This window comes from Castor canadensis, chromosome 9 (genome assembly GCF_047511655.1).
Source record: "Castor canadensis chromosome 9, mCasCan1.hap1v2, whole genome shotgun sequence".
Classification (NCBI taxonomy): domain Eukaryota; kingdom Metazoa; phylum Chordata; class Mammalia; order Rodentia; family Castoridae; genus Castor; species Castor canadensis.
This window is the reverse complement of record NC_133394.1, coordinates 151,935,609-151,952,052: the sequence shown is the minus strand read 5'-3', so window position 1 is coordinate 151,952,052 and position 16,444 is coordinate 151,935,609. Positions and strand designations below refer to the sequence as shown.

The following is a 16,444-nucleotide window of genomic DNA, read 5'->3' as shown; positions in this document are numbered from 1 at the left end:
TGCCTTGCCATGTGCCATGTGAGCCATTGGCCTGTGCAGCAGCATTCTCAATGCTAGTGTCCACAGATCACCTGGATGTCTTGTTCAAAGTGCAGATCTGGCTCACTAGGTCTGGCTGGGGCCTTAGCTGCCGCATTTCTAACCAGATCACTGTAGGGATCACAGGCAGAAAGATGGTAAAGCAGTAAGTAAGCATCACGTGTACTCCCTTCTCCCCAGGGAGCTTTAGGAACAGTGGCCTTTCCGGTCTTTGTTCTCCACCGTGCTGCCCACCTATGGCAGGCATTGAGCCCTTGCAGAGTGCCTGCATCCAACTGAGACTTGATGGAAGTTTCAGTTCTCACTGGATTTGGAAGATTTAATTTAGCATCTTAGATATTTCATTGATAATTGTTACATTGCTAATATGTTTGAATTGTAATATTTGGATATATAGAAGGCTGGGGTGTCGCTCAGTGCTGGAGCACTTTCCTAGCATGCACGAGGCCCTGGGTTCTATACCCAGTGCTGCAAAAACAAACAAACAACAAACAAAAACAGAGCAGTCATGTGTCACTCAATGCAGTATAGGATCTGGGAAAGCCATCATTAGGTGATTGTGCAAACACCATGCTTACATAAGCCTGGAGGGTATGCCTCATACCTAGGCGGTAGGGTGTAGCCTCTGGCTCAAGGTCCAGCGTGAACCAAATGCCAGAAGATTCAACCAAGTGCAGGAGAAAACGGAGCAGTCAGGGGACATAGTGAACACGAGGCGTGTGAGGCTGCTGCTGTGTCACACAGCATTCTGCTCTTCAGTGAACTGTTACAAATAAGTCCAAGGTGTGTGCCCATGTCATTGCTCTGTCACCCTTCCACAATGGCTGGCAGGGCATTGGATGTGTTACCCCAGCATCGCTACCAGCATGGTATGAATAGTGCACTGCTCCACGTGGTGGGTGACAGCAGGGAGGATGACACTAGGCAGGACACGTTCTTCAGCCCCACTGTAACTTGTGTGACCGCTGTTACAGATGCTGTCCACTGTTGATCAAAGTGTCTTTATGCAACTCATGACCGTGTTAATAAAATCTCTTTATCAATTTTATGACAGCTGGAAAATTCAGGTTATGTCAATGGCTCACAGCTGTGCATGTCTTTCTGCCCTGGACGTGTCTCCTTTCCACAGCAGAGACGATGCTGAATAAACAGCCTTTTCTATGCTTTGTTGTTAAACATACGTGATGGGTTTCCCTGTAGAAACGTCTGTCCACTCATACTGTTTGTTGTAGGAACTTAGGATCTGGGAGAGCTTTTTATTTTTTATTGTCTCATTTGCTGTTTTAAGAAACATGAAGTTGTATTCTAGAATTAAGTAATTCAACAATGTTAATCCTATTTACCAATAAATTATTTTATATAAAAGATGAAGAACCAAGTGGAACACCAGTAGTTCATTTATTACTTGGTCTTCATCTTCTGGTTGTTTTGTTTGTTTATTTATTTATTTATTAATGTTAAGCTGGTCTTGACCTTGCGGGCCACTGTGATAAGGCTCAACGTGCTGTCTTGTATTTTATCATTACATTTCATTTTGGGAACAGTGTCTCAAGATGGAGGGTGAAGTGGAAACACTAGGAGTAGGCAGGAGGGTAGCGATGGCTTCAGGAACTTCATTGGCTCCCCTGCTGTGGGGAGCATCCTGCCTGCCGTCACACTGCACTCCACAGCACTGATGGAGAATGGCAGTTCAGATGCCAGTTGAAGACCAAGAGTCTTCTTTGAAGGGTCTGTGTTTCTTTCTCTCTCTTTCTCTTTCCTCTCTCTGTTTTCTCTCTCTCTCTCTCCTCTCTCTCTCTCTCTCTCTCTCCCTCCCTCCCAACCTTCCCCTCTCTCTGTCTCTTTCTCCCCTCCCTGCTTTGCTCTGTCTTGCTGGTAGCTGCTGCTATTATGGCCAGGGCAATATGGTCTGGTGTAAGGTTTGTGAAGCCCTCCTACTCCTGTGCTCAGATCTGGTACCTTAGCCAAAAATGGCTAGGAAAATTTCAGGTGCTTTGAATTCTTTAAGTTTGAATAAATAACCTTTGAGTAGCTGTCTGACCAATGGTGGCCTCTCCTTATTGTACATGGGGACCCAGGAGTCTTCTCCCCACACCCAAGCTGTACTGTCATGTTCTGTAAGGACCACATGCTCTGTGCTGGCCAGGGCCTTCTTTCTTGGCATGTGGGGCTACTCACTGTGCTCTGCATAGTCTATATCTGTGCACATTACTACCTGTTAACCCAGCTTTCAAAGCACAGTTTGGATATTCAGTGTCCCCAGGGACCCAGGTATTAAAGCTGGTTCCCAGGATAGCTCAGTTGGGAGGAGCTGTGCACCTTTAGGAAGGGGCCCTGGGAGGAGGTCCTAGATCAATGTGGGTGTACCCTGGGGCGGACAGTGGGACCCTGGCCTGTTCCACTCTCTCTTTTGCTTCTGGGACATGAGGTGAACGGTTTATTCCCCACCATTACTACCCCCACCCACATCAGAGACCCAAAAGCAATTGGGCCATCTGGCCATGGACAACATGACCCTTTCTCTTTCTAAGTTAAGTGCCTCACATGTTTTTTGCAGTGGCAAAATCCAGTGCTGTGAAAGCTGCCTTTTTAATTATCGTGACTTGCCACCACCTGATCGAATCCATTCTTAAATCTCTTGACTGAGTCTTTCTAAAGCATATCGGAATTTTCACAGCTCCTTCTGTACTCATTTTTCCACTGGTTTGTTTAAGTGGTAGTGAATGTGACTAGAGTAATGAGAATTCAAAGAGCAAAGCTGTCTCAGTAAACATGCAATTTACCTGGTGAGTTGGCTTCTTGGGCACTTTAGAGAGGAGCCCATTGGCCACAAACGGTAGCATCTAAGGGCCATAGGTGAGGGTATTTTGCAGGGGGCCTGGAGGCATCTGTGTCCCTCAGCCCATCCGCTCAGTAGTTGGGTCACATGACTCTGTTACATTTTTCTGAGGGTTTCTCAGTGAATACAGAGTTGGGCAAGTGAGCCAGATACCTTGGCTTTTGGACAGTGGTCATTTGTTCTTAGCAAATTAACCTTGGGGAGAATGTGCTTACTTGTAAGGATGGAGTGGAGAGGCTGTGCTAGGCAGGGTCCTGCAAATGAAGGTATGAGCCAAATGCACTGGGAGCAGCACAGGACCTGGGGGCTGCTGACACTGGGACCTGGGTGGGAGATCACAGAGGAAGCTGCTCAGCAGGTGGGCGTGTGAGAGGTATAGAGTTTATCATGAAAGCAAAGCCCCCTTTGAAAGGGTTTTTAGTGTGTGACTTACTCCAACTACGTACTGTTTCCCATGCACTTTTGAACTGTTGTTTTTGCAGTATTAGGGTTTGAACTCGTGGCCTCAAGTTTGCTCGGCAGATGCTCTACCACTTGAGCCATGCTGCCAGCTCTTTTGCTTTTAGTTTGTTTTGTAGATAGAATCTTCTGCTTATTTTGCTCCAACTGATCTTGGGCCATGATCTTCCTGCCTCTGCTTCCTGAGTAGCTTGGATTGCAGGTGTGGACCACCACATCCAGCTAAATTTGATGCCTTTTTAGGCCAACAGATAACAATGAGGCTTTTTTTTTTTTTTACTATGGTAAAATGTACATAACATAAAATTTATCATCTTAACCATTTCTTTTTCTTTGTTTTTTGGTGAAGGGTCTTGCTAAGTACCTCAGGTTGACCCCGAACTAATGATCCTCTGCTGGGATTACAGGTGTGCACCACCATGTGCCTAGCTCTCTTTTATCCCATTTCTAAGTGTCCAGTTCAGTGGCCTTCAGCATAGTCACTACCACCATCCTCTCAAGAACTTTTTCATCTTCATTAAACTGAAACTCTGTCCCCATTAAGCACAACTGCCCGCCCCCCTTTCATAGCCCCCGGCATCCACCTACCATTCTTTTTCTATGGAACAGTGAGGCTTTGTTAGCAGTCTTTGCTCCTGAGCCTGGAGCTGGTGTTTTATCCTTTCTAAGCACCTGTACCTCCACAGCACCTTTGTACCCATGTGACAGGTGAGATTACGAGGCTCTTTGACATTATGTGACAAAATTTGGTGTTGGAAGTTGCAGAGTTGAGATTAGAGCCCTAGACTTAAAACAGCAAAACCGTTTACTTCCATGAGGAGCCAGATGTGGCCTTTCAGTGGATATGAGCCTTCTTGTTCCCTTTTCTTTCTTCTTTCTGGAATCTCAGAGTTTGGTCTCCTGTGTAATCTGCAGCATCTTTATCTTATCTTCATCTGGGCACCGACCTGCTGCTGGAGAAGGAGGGGAGATGGCCTGGTCCTGCAGCCTTCATTCTTTGATGTGCTTAAATAAAACTAGAGTAAACTTAAGAAAATGCATGGTGCTTTCACCGCATTTACTCAGTGCTATGTGGAATTAAGTCAGATAGTGACCAGAATGGAATGGTGGAATTTGCAGAAAGACTTACTTTGCCAGTGAGAGTACACACTCAAAAGTTTTTGGTGTTGGGATTCAAGCCATTTTAGTTTACTACCCACTGAAAATCACTGTAACCCAGCCCCCAGGCTCCTCCCTTCACTTGGGTGGGCACAGGCGGTCCTAGGCCTAGGAGGTCCAGTTACCCATGTACCACTTCCTGGAGTGCTGCTGAGCTCACAGTCAGCTGGGGAAGGACTGCTGGGTTGCAACAGAACTACCCAAACCCTAGTCTTCTTATTCAGATCATGTAAATATTGGTTGTTACTCTTGTACTTTTTATGCCCTGCAACCAGAAAAGCAATCTGGACGTCCTACTGCATGCACAGAATTAGAGCCAGAGTGGTTCCAAATTCTACTGTCCTATTTTCCTCAGTTGGAGTCAGGTCTCAGGGTTCATGGTGTTTCTTATCCAAACGCTAAGTAATAAATCAGGCTAGGTGTAGGGGAAGATGCAGGGAGGACAAGAAGGCATGAAGATAGTTGGAAGGTGTATCAGTGCTGGGTGAAGTGCATTGTTGCAAGTCTCCTCAGGAAACAGTGGATCTAGTTGTGTTGAGGGGATAGGAGCCATGGTTCAGACCCTGCAGACTTAGGTGGCTGACAAGTCGGGTCCCTGCTCCCATCCTCCTCTTCTCAGCACAGTACTGTTAGGTGCGGGGGACAAAGATGCAGTCCCCTCGATCATGCAACATGTGAGAACCTGGGAAGGGCTGTGATCCCTAGGCCTCAGTTTCTTCACTTGTGGAATCACACTTGGAGTAGCAACTCTCAGTGTTGTTTTCAGAACTTCTGAAAAAATCTTCACAATGTCCCATGACAGTGTTTGGGAGCAGCAGGCAAGCAGTGAGTAGTAGTTATCGTTACTCTTTGGAGTGACACCGACAGTCACTGCTGAGTGCACACCACACAGTTATATAAGCATGACTGTTATCATCAGGAAGAGAATTCTCTGGGAGGCTTTCCCTTCAAGCTGCAGAGGTGGGTCCTAGTGGCCTCCTCTTTCCAAAATGGCCAGCCCAGAGATTATAGCACCATGAACTGTGGATATTGGATTTGACAAGGCTTTCTCCCATCCAAACACAAACCAGACCCGACCCTGCCATTTCTCATTTCTCTTATTTCTAAGCATGGTGGAGCCCAAGGTTACTCGTTCTCTGTTTTCCTCTTTCTTCCTGCATATCTAGAGGTCCTCTGTGGTTGCGCTGAAGTCCCTTAGTTCATCAGCCTGTGTTTCGTGAGAGGAGGCCTAGGACACCCTGGACAGATGTGAGACAGGGTTAGAGTTGCACGCTTAGAGAGAGGCTTAGACAGGGGCACTTCTGACATTGAGGGAGAGAAGCTCAACAAAGCAGCTCCAAGGGGGTGTGCCACAGCACAATTGGGGGACCTCGAAGAACCTGCTCTAATCACAGAGCCTCATGGCTTTTGTCCCTCAGTGAGGCTGGGATGCCTCCACTGCCTCTTGACTGTACCATGACCAGAATCCCGCCCAAAGAACTGGCCTTTCCCAGCAGAAACAGATGCATGCATGGTCATGATGCCATGCCACCTTGACAGGCAGGGAGGTGGGAAAGGTGCAGAGCCCTGGGGAACAGGCTGAACACCTTGGCCAATACGTGCTGCATGTCTGAGTCCTTGTCATTTTATGCTCTTGCCTCCTGCCCATCCTCTGGTCCCCTTGGCCCCTTTGCATTCCTTTTTTATACCTCTTAAAACCCGCGTCGATTGTGGTCTCAGTGAATTGCTACCTCTGGAAAGGATCTGAGGACTTTCCTCTGAAGGCAGTGACTTCAGAGTCCAGGTCCTCTTTGCAGCGTGTTTCGTATTTGACCACACCAACCCCAAGTGTGGGAAGCCCTGTGCAGGCTCCCGAGGACCATGGTGCTAGGCAGAAGTGGAGCACTCACCTCTCCTGTGGCAGAGAGTGCTTCTGTTACTAAAGGCATTATTTCAAAGTGAAAAGAGCTTGATTTTTTTATTTTATTTTAAAAGGGATAAAGACTATGCAGAAATCCAAGCTATACAGATAGTTAAAAGAGAAGATGACTGGTGTGTGGCTCAAATGGTAGAGCACCTGCCTAGCAAGGAGGAGGAGGAGGCCCTGAGTTCAACCCCCATTGCTTCCACCTCTGCCTGACTTGAGCTCTCAGGGAGTTTGACTGTGCACCTCATAAACATCAGTTTCACTTGCCATTCCTGCAGCCTTCTGGGCACGTATTTATTGTCTCACCATCCTAAAAGGGAATTGGAACTCCCAGCTTCTTTTGGATCAGAGACACTCAGTGAATCAGAAAGCTCTTTTCTAAATGCACCAAGCAGGAGTGTGACCCATGTGGCCTCCTACCCAGACCTTGCCTGGTGCAGAGCATGGTGGTCAGGTTCCCTCTCAGGAGGAGGCGGATCTGGGCACCATCTATGTGAGACAGCAAGGTGGTGACTGCCTGGAAAGCCATCATGGGGACACAAGGGAAGTCAGTCATTCAGTCCAGGGAACAAGAACTGGGCAAAGGGAGATGGCTGTGTTCAGAGTAAGAAATCATCTCCTTCCTGAGCTGGAGAGGAAGGAGTGCACTGGGTATGTAGCACGTCGTTAGTTGTTCACACAGGGCCTCTTGCACTTGGAGTTTCGTAGGAAGTGATGGAGTCACACATTCTAGAGAGTTTACATACAAATTAAAAACACCAGAAAACCATGATCTCATTGGAACACTGCTCGACTTGGAACTTTAACTTGACCGTCTTCAGTTTGGGGCCTCTGGTCTGTTCCATTCTCTGTAACTTTCTTCTTCCCTAGTTATTTATAGAATATAGATAGTGTGAGATGTTTACATCCTAGAGAGAGACCATGAATATAGAAAGTTCTTTAGAAGACAGGCAAGGTGTCTGGGTCTGGGGTCTGATTTTGAGCAGGATGGTTCAGATTGCAATCTGAGGAGAGACAATGCCCACTTTGCAGGGCTATCGTCCTGTTCACTGCTTTCCTCTGTGAGCAGAGCCCAGGTGTTAGCACGGCCAGGCAGGGAGCAGGAGCACTATGATGTTGCCTATCTGTCCCTCCAGCCTTTTCTCTGGGTGGAGGGACCAGGGAGGGCAATAACCAGCAAGTGCTGCAGATGTTCAGAGAGGAGGCTGGTGTGGTTAGAGCTGGCAGATAGTCAGTAGAAGAGAGGGACCTCAGTGCATCTCGCAGATATGCTAAGGGGTTGGGGAGCCCCAGCCTACCAGATTCTAAAGTTACGGCTTCAAAACAAGGCTGTGGCTGAGCCTGAACATATAAGAAGTGGTGGTGGGATGGGTTTGGTAAGGAGTAGATGAGAGCAGTGCGCAGATCATGGTTCACAGGTGACTCACTGGTTAAGCCATTTCCCGGCTCTCAGGAAGCATAAGGTAGAGTGTGGGCATGCATCCTCGTGAGCACCCTAGACCTGAGGGCCTCGTGTTGCCTCCGTCTCAGGACTCACTTGCGTCATGGTCACAAAGGAGACTCCACCATGGGGGTCGGGGGAAGAGGGGGGGATGGCAGGAACAGATGAACATAGACCCTGTCTTTGCTACTAAGGGGTTCAGGGGGCAGGCATGAGCCAGCCCAGCTGGATTTTTGAAGGGCTTCTCTGCCTGGGACATAGTGTAGCACGTGCAGATGATACTCAGTGAGGCAGTGCTGTGCTTACAGTACGCACAGTGGTAAGGACCTGTGGCCTGTGCAGAGGTAAAGGTCCATGTGGAACTGACCTTCCAAGCCTCTGTAGGGGAGAGGCCTTTTTGCCGTAGACTTTGTAGAGAAGGGAATGCTAGCCAGCCTATCAGTGGGAAACAGAATTTCCCTCCAGTGCTCAAGCTAATCCTTGCCTGGTTTCCTTTCCTCAGCCTCCTGACAGTGGGCCGCCACCCTTGCCCACATCCTCGCTCCCCGAGGGCTACTACGAGGAAGCTGTGCCGCTGAGCCCTGGGAAGGCTCCTGAGTACATTACGGCAAGTGAGTGGCAGCCACCGCTGGGTGGCCCTGGGTTTAAGGGATGGGAGGCAGGTGTTTTCCTGGGTATGAGCAGGGCTGCACAGCACCACAAAAATGTGGGCACAGTGGATTTGGGACCCAAGGAAAGCAGGGATCCCGGAGGGACTTTGGAATGGCTGGTGTACTTTATAGGTGCCTTTTCCAGTGGCTGTCATCCTGGTGACTCAAATGCAGCAAAACCTAACACTGTGGAACCAAGTATGGGCAGATAAGATGACTTCCCTCTGGTCAGGAGAGAAGCAACCTCTTTGGGTCGTGTTTTTATGGGTGTACATAACACCCCATCCCCTCATTCTTGGCAGAGTGTGTCCACCCGGAGGCCAAGGTTGACCAATTCTACCAGCCTGCCTGTTGGGTTGAAAATAACTGGACAGAGCACAGATAGGCCCCTCGGGGTAGAGGTTTTCCAGAAAAGTTTTGCCTACGCCCTCATCCTCATGGCTGCAGAAGTCACCTGCTGCTGCTGATGACCCTCAGAAGTGCCTCTGTGTTGGGATCCAGCTTCCAAACTCAGGCAGAGTGACATGTGGACCAGGGAAAGCCTTCTCAGCTGTCTCCAGAATTTGGTTTTGAGTTATTGATGTTATTTTGTCAGGCAGAGTGCTACTGTCTCATAAAGAAATTGAAATAGAATACCTCAGTCTCTGTCAACCTTGGGAATCAACTTGGTTTTTATAAAAGACTGGAGCATGGAAAGTGAGAATGGATGCAAATTCGAATCCGGGGCCTCCAGCACACCCATACTGCTGAGCAACTGTGAACACTTCCCACGTTGGATGGCGGGGGACTGGGAGGAAAGAAAAGAAACCTCTGTTTATATGTTTATAGATAAATCTGTGTGGAAACAAGGAAGCAAAGCTCCTCAATAGCCTGGTCCTCCCACAGCTGGCCAGTAGCCACTGCTAGTGTCCACCATCCCCTCTGCCCCATCCTGCCTTCCCTTTGTCATAGCAAGCCCTCAGATGACTGTGGCTTCCTTCCAGGTGGGGTGTCCAGCTGCTTTCCAGAGAGGTCTGAGCTGTCAGTCTGATTTCCTGAATTGAATGGTTGCAGCTCCATTAGCTAGGCAGGGGAGGACAAAGATTGTTATAGGGGTCACCTGGGTCCTGACAGGCTCTCCTAGCCCATCATTTGGGTACAGCTTCTTCATAGTCAGGAGCAGCTCCAGCCACCACAGTGACTGCCCCCTTGCCTGAGGAGCCCAGCGTGGCCAGGGGCGGTCTCCACTTTCAGCCTGCTGGGATTGTTGCCATACCGTGTCCTTAGTCCAGTGTGGGCCACTTTGGGGAGGGGCACAAACTGTCATTAGGGCACCACCAGTGTAGTGGTGAGGGGAACCACCACCCTCTCGGCCTTTGTTCTTGGACGTGTGACTCATGGTTGTGGGAACTAGAGCATACACTACTGGAAGACATTCTGGAAGACATCACCCCCAGCCCCACAGGGCGTCAGCAGCTGGCAGGCTGCCCTCCTCCCCTCCCCTCCCTTTACATCCCCTCCCCCTCCCCTTCCATTGCCTCCCCTCCCCCTCCCCTTCTATTACATCCCCTCCCCTCCCTTCACATTCCATCCCCCCTCCCCTTCCATTCCATCCCCTCCCCTCCACCTCTTGAAGGTTCCACCACCTAGTAATGCCACCCTGAGGACCAAGCCTTCAACACATGGGCCTTGGTGGGGGCACTCATCCAAATCCTACCAACACGGTTGTTCCCTGAAGAAACCTCTCTTCTCAGCCTCTCCTTCACCCTTCTCTCTGGAAAGAGGCCTGCGGCTCTACTACTCACTTTCCAGTACCTGCTCTGCACTTAACCCTTGTCTCTAGTGCATGTGGCTTGGAAGGATAAGTCAGGGATATGTTCTTAGGTAACGGAGTAGGAGAAAGCACGCCACCTCGCCAGGGTCCAGGTTTTCGTCTTCACCTAGTGTAGGATTGCCATTGATGTGTGCTGGTCCCTACGTGCAGTGTCGACATTCTCCATGAGAGGCCAGGCTATGCCAGGGCCTGACAGTGTCTAGTCAGCACCCTTCACCTACTTGTCCATGAATACCTGTGCCATTCACTGACATACCAGAAGGCAGTAATTCTTTTTCTCCTCCCCATTCTGTGTTTCTGAAATTTTCACAAGGCCTAGCCCATGGTCTGAGTCCTAGACTGCCACACAGTGTGCTGAGCAGGTGAATGGTGGGACTTCTGTTCTCCTGTGGCAGCTGCTGAGGACAGTTTTGGAGCTGCTTCTCCTTGAGACTCTGTTTGTTACTCCTGGCTGTTCTTTGTTTCCTGCCAACTGACTGAAGTGTTTCTAGAAATGGCTGGCAGTTCTGCTCTCTCAGAAGGCAGGACAGTGAGCTTAGTGCATTGTTCCCTGTTGTCAACCCCAGCCCGTTCCCAAGGATGAGAAGGGCTCTAGGACTTGGTGCACTCACTCCCCAGTCTGAAACCAGGAGGCCTGCTTCCCATTTCAGCTGTCACTCACCAGGGCCATAGTCTCTGGAGCATTTCTTGGACTCTGAGCATCATCCTTCCTTTCCTTCTTTTCTCTAATGAGCCATGCCTCATGTCCAGACCTGTCTTCCCCCAGCTTCGCCCAACCCCTGGAACGTTAAGATACAGACACGAAAACATTGTCTGACAGAGAGCAGGCGCTCAGTCTGTAATTGCCAAGTGAGTGAAGGCAATGCCAGTGTTCTCGTTTATACCTCATTTATTCATCAGGTTTTTTCTTCCTTTGTTCACCAAATATCTATTGAGCTTGATGCACCAGAAAACGAGGTGAGCTCTGGGGATTCATGATCCTCCAAGCCATTTTAAGAACTGTCTTTCTAAACCAAAAGTTTGACTATGTCCATTGTCACCTGCTCCTGCCTGTGAGTCTATCACATAGATAGCTCGCTTTAGGATGGGGTGTTGGGTGTATACAAACATTGTATGTTTGTTTTGGTAAACACACGAACCTGAGAGGACAGAGGAGGTAAACGGCACAGAAGAGTCATGTGCTGTGCTGCTGTGGAGCCTTTTTAGTTCTGGAGTCATTCCTGTCCCTCACTGTCCCACCTTCCCAGGCTGCTCTACCTGACTCTAGGGCTGTGTACTTGTATGCTGTGGAAAACACCACGGGCCCAGCAGACTCCAAAGTGCTAATGCTTCTCAGCACAACTGCTCATGGTGCTTCTTCTCAGACTGGCCAGCAACTCTTGCAAGGGCTGGGAGATGAGCTCACCATCTCAGTGTCCACCCCAGTCCCTGTCTCTGTCTGTGCTAGATTGTCAGTCTCCCTCTCCCCCTCTCTCCCCCGACTGTAGAGACAGTGTTGGTGCTCTGCATATGCCATGCAGCATGGGGTTCATGCAGCCCCTGGGATTTGGGGCACTTGAAGTGTGGTGAGTGCAAACAATGAGCTAAAGGTGTCATTTTCCTTAACTTAGTGAAAGTAATTTCACTGGCCTCTGGTGACTACCGTGGAAGGAAGGGTATGGGCAGATGTAGATACTGGTGTAGTCTGGGGCACACGGGCACATGCTGGAAGGATATGGAGACAGGAGCAAAGGCCACCTGTCTGTGGGAGAACGAAGGGAGTCTGGCCTGTTCTCTGTCATTTATTCTCCAAGGTGATCAGAACCCAGACCCTCAGTTCTTTGTCCTCAGCACCTCTCCGACCAGCCCTGCCTCACCTCCTCCGAGCATTCTCAGCCCAGGCAGCCCCCAGCATCTCAGGCACATTCCTTCAGGTGCTCCAGCAGCCCTGCCTTATCTGTCACCCCCACCATAACCCATCCTTGAGCTGTTTCCCCATTCACACTACCCATCTCCTTAGTGCTTGTCTAAAATCCTTCCTTGGCTTCTTTCATTATTGAAAATTCAACTTGGGGATTAGAGGTGTGTCTCAAATGATACAATGCCTACCTAGCAAGCCTGAAGCCCTGAGTTCAAACTCCAGTACCATCACAAAAAAAAAAAACAAAAAAAACAAATTCAACTTGTAAATGTTCATCTTTCTTCCCCCTCTGAATATTGATTCTTTGCCAGAAAACTAAAATACAAATGTGACTGCTGAGTGCAGGTAAGGTCCAGGTTCAAGTGAGTATCACACATAACTTGTGCTCCGTGGAGATGGTCATTCCTGCCACTGCTCCATCATGCAACCCTGTATAGCCATTGCTTCTCCTTATCTGTCAGGCATCCATCTCTTAGGACTCAGTCCTTAAGGATGCTTTGAATGGTGCATCATTCCACACGATGCTGGGGGAGAGGGGAGTCGGCAGTGAATCAGACACTGCCTCAAGCAGCTTGTTACCCAACACAGCCCAAAGTAGGGAATGGTATGGGTGTGACTTGCTAGTGTTACTCCACCATGCCTTGGAGGGCTTTGCAGGTATAACTCATTCATGTGACAGTCCTCCTTCTACATGTGGCTTTATGCTTGCCATGCACCAGATACTTAGGTGCTGGATATGTCAGGTGTGACAAGATGATCTCCTTTCCCCAGGGTGTACAGACTGACATGGGAGCCAGCAGGTGCATGGCAATGGCAGTGTGATGTGAGGTGTTAGGCCCTGTGAGAACACAGACGGGGCCATCTACCCAGTAGGTTAGTGTGCTCTGGCTGGGGAGCTTAGCCCACACATTTGCTTCTCTTGGCTCTGGAGACTGGGAGTCTTAGACTGGGGGACCAGCAGGGCCAGGTTCTGATGGGGCCTTTTCCAAGTTGGAAAGTGTTGTGAGTTGTGTGCTGTGTGCTGACATGGCAGCATGTGAGGTCTCTCACTCTTCTTCTTTCTTCTTCTTCTCATATGCCACTGGCCCAATGGGATTAGGATCCTGGTGACCTTGCTTTACTGCAATTACTCCCTAAAAGCCCCATCTCCACATACAGTCAGGTTAGAATGAAAACTTAAGCACACAGGTAATAGGGGCGCTCTGCCATCTATGGCTTGCAGCCCCCGTGCTCAGGGAGGGCTTCCTGGACCAGGCAGTAAGAAATGCCAGGCGCATTTCTCTTGGAAAGGGCAGAGGGGGAGCGATGAGTGGGAAGCCTGTGGTATGTTCAGACACCCTGATATAAGAGAGGAGATATGTTTGGGAAACTAACCGGGGCCCTAGTCTGAGTGCTAATGTGTCACAGAAGGTCGGTAAGTTCCTGCTACAGTTCCAAGCTGCCCTGGAAGAGCAAGAGGGTCTTTGGCTAGACCCTGAGTATGTGACAGGAATGTTCTTGTGGCGATGGCAGTGGGAAGCAGGAGAGCAGAGGCTCTGCATGGACAAGCGTCCCACATGGTGGCCACATCAGAGCATCGTCTGCAGTGTCGGGTCTGTGCAGTGTGCACAGTCCAGAGAGGATTTTAGAAGTGCAGAGGTGTCAGTACTTCAGTTGGAAGCAGTTCACTGAATTTGTCTTTTTTCTTCAGGGACAAAAGCCTGTCTCTTACTAAACTCCTTGTGATTAGAAGTGTGATGAGGCACGCTGTGCCGAGGGTGACTTGCAGTGTGGTCCTCTTATCTGTGCAGATTATGACTCGGATGCCATGAGCAGCTCCTATGAATCGTATGATGAAGATGAGGAGGACGGAAAGGGGAAGAAAACTCGGCACCAGTGGCCCTCGGAGGAGGCCTCCATGGACCTGGTGAAAGATGCCAAGATCTGCGCCTTCCTGCTGCGCAAGAAACGCTTCGGCCAGTGGACCAAACTGCTGTGTGTCATCAAGGACACCAAGCTTCTGGTGAGACCCCCACCAGTTGTGCTTTCGTGAGATAGTAAGGTGTCAGTAATGCAGAGAACAGGGCTGAGGCCCATTGCCCCTGATTCCACCATATGGGGATGGGGGAGCTCAGTGAGCACCAGAGCCACTGCCAGTGTAAGATGAGCTCTTCGGAGCAGCCCAGGCTGACCTGGTACTTGCTTCCCAGCGCAGAGGCCTTCCCTCCCTGGCTGGGCCTGTGGTTGTGTCAGTGGAAATGCACGATGCTGTGACTTGCCAGGAGTTGCAAGATGGACTTTGTCATTTGTAATGAGTCAGTGAATTCCTCACAGCCAGGTCACCACAGTGGGCTGGGAGCCTGCGGAGGCGCCGTGGGGAGAGCAGTGGAGAAAGGAAATTCTTTTGGAAAGCCTGAGGCCAAGTCTTTTTTTTTTTTTTAAGTTTTTAACCCAAGAGGCAGAACAGGAAGATGTAGTAAGTAGCCAGAAGCAGGGGGTGGAAAGCATAGACCCGGGCCAGGCCTGGCCGTGGGAGTTGTTCCCAGGGGGCTCCAGTGAGGAAGCAGGAGCCTTTGAGAAGTGGGCTTCATCGCTCCTCCTCCCCCTCTTCCCCTCCTCCTCACCTCTATCCTTCCTTCCTTTGGAAAGCATGGTTGATTATTGGTGTTACGAACTTCACATAACGTTTTTTGTCTTTTACTTTTCTTTCAAATTGATCTTGGTGAAGCAATTGCAGAAAACCTGAAAATTTGTGTTTCTGCAGGTCACATTTTAGTGGAGCAGGTGAGACATTTTTTGAAGTAAGGTTCATGTGTGAATCATAGGACATTGCATATTTTTTAATTAATGTTTTTGTCAGTTTTTTTAAACTTTCAGAGTACATAGTTTTTCCACGTGTGGCCTGAATTTCTCCCAAATTTAGAATATGCCAAAAAGGATGCCATGGGGAATTTTAAAGCATGAAAAAACCCCATTAATATGGTCCTTATTTATAGTCTGATGTAATGATTACAAGATGAGGGAAAAATTGCATAAATGTTTTGAAATGCACAATCAACTTTCGTTTAAAAAGGAAGCTCTGCACACAATGCAGGCAGCCTTGTACGGTATGAGGAGTCAGCGCTCTGTGTCCCCCACTCCTCTACTTGTCCTCTTCCTCCTTCCCTACTTTGTGTGCCATTTGGTCTCTTACAAGTTTCCCCTCTCCATACTAGAATGATACTAGTTTCTGGTTAGAGCATATATAATACTGAAGAAGGAATTAATGGGAAAACCAGGGGAAGACACTGTCTTTGATAAAATGCAGGATGATTAGTTGGTCACTTTTTTTTGAAGCTTTTATTCATTCAGAAATAACCAGTGATACAACTACTCTGATAACCCCTGTTAATATAAAAATGATGGTATAACTAATGTTTTTCAGATTTTGCAGTGCAGGAAGCTGTAAACAGGAACAGGAAGTGTGCTCTTTCCCAATGCACTCCTGCCTGTGCTCCCTTGGGTACCACCATTACCTGCTTTACTTAATCCACCTCTACACTGTTCCTTTCTGTGTCCAGGGGGCTCTGGGTGGACACTGTAGTAGTCATTTTTCTCATCATGCGATAAAAGTACCTGTTAGGGAGAGAATGATTTATTTAACTTACGGTTGCAGAAATGTCTGTCCATCACAGCGAAGAGGGGATGGCAGAGCAGAGTAGCTCATATCATGGCAGACAGGAAAGAGTGTGACAGGAAGGGGCCAGCAATAATATACCCCTAAAGAGCTGTCCCACCTCCCGAAGTTTCCAGAACTTCCCAAAATAGTACCACCAGCTGGGGACCAACCTTTTAATACATGAGCCTTCTGGGAGGGGACACTGCATACCCAACCCATAATAGGCACTCTGATGCTCTGGACTCCCTACAGGCTTGTTCCTGCCCCAGGGTCTGTATCCAGAACAAAAGCCAGACTCATAGGGTGCCTTCCAGAGGACCTTACAGCTCCAGAGCCCTGTGCCCCTGAGGCTTTTTATTTGAACTGCATTCTTCTCCCCCTTCCCCTTTATGAACATTGCTCCTTGTGTGTGTGTGTGTGTGTGTGTGTGTGTGTGTGTGTGTGTGTGTGTGTGGACTGTTGGCAGAAGGTACTGGGGGTGGGACCAAGGGCCTTGCACATGCCGGTACCACTTGAGCCACACCCCAGCCCTAGGGCAACCTTATGAGTGCCCTTCTTTAGAGGTAGCTACCTTGGGCACACCTTCAGACCATGTGTGTGAA

The 16,444-nt window shown here is 49.0% G+C and overlaps 1 protein-coding gene across 5 annotated transcripts in view; it reads left to right on the top strand.

The window, feature by feature from the left end:
- The window catches only part of Afap1 (actin filament associated protein 1), a 134,656-nt gene that overhangs the window by 64,432 nt on the left and 53,780 nt on the right, over positions 1-16,444 (top strand). For all 5 annotated transcript variants that reach the window (XR_012435881.1, XM_074042681.1, XM_074042679.1 and 2 more), the window contains exons 4-5: positions 8,345-8,453; positions 13,996-14,207. Coding sequence is in view for 4 of the 5 variants with exons in the window: in XM_074042681.1 (XP_073898782.1) it covers positions 8,345-8,453; positions 13,996-14,207 (321 nt within the window). In the remaining variant the exon portion in view is untranslated. The remainder of the gene's footprint in view (positions 1-8,344; positions 8,454-13,995; positions 14,208-16,444) is intronic.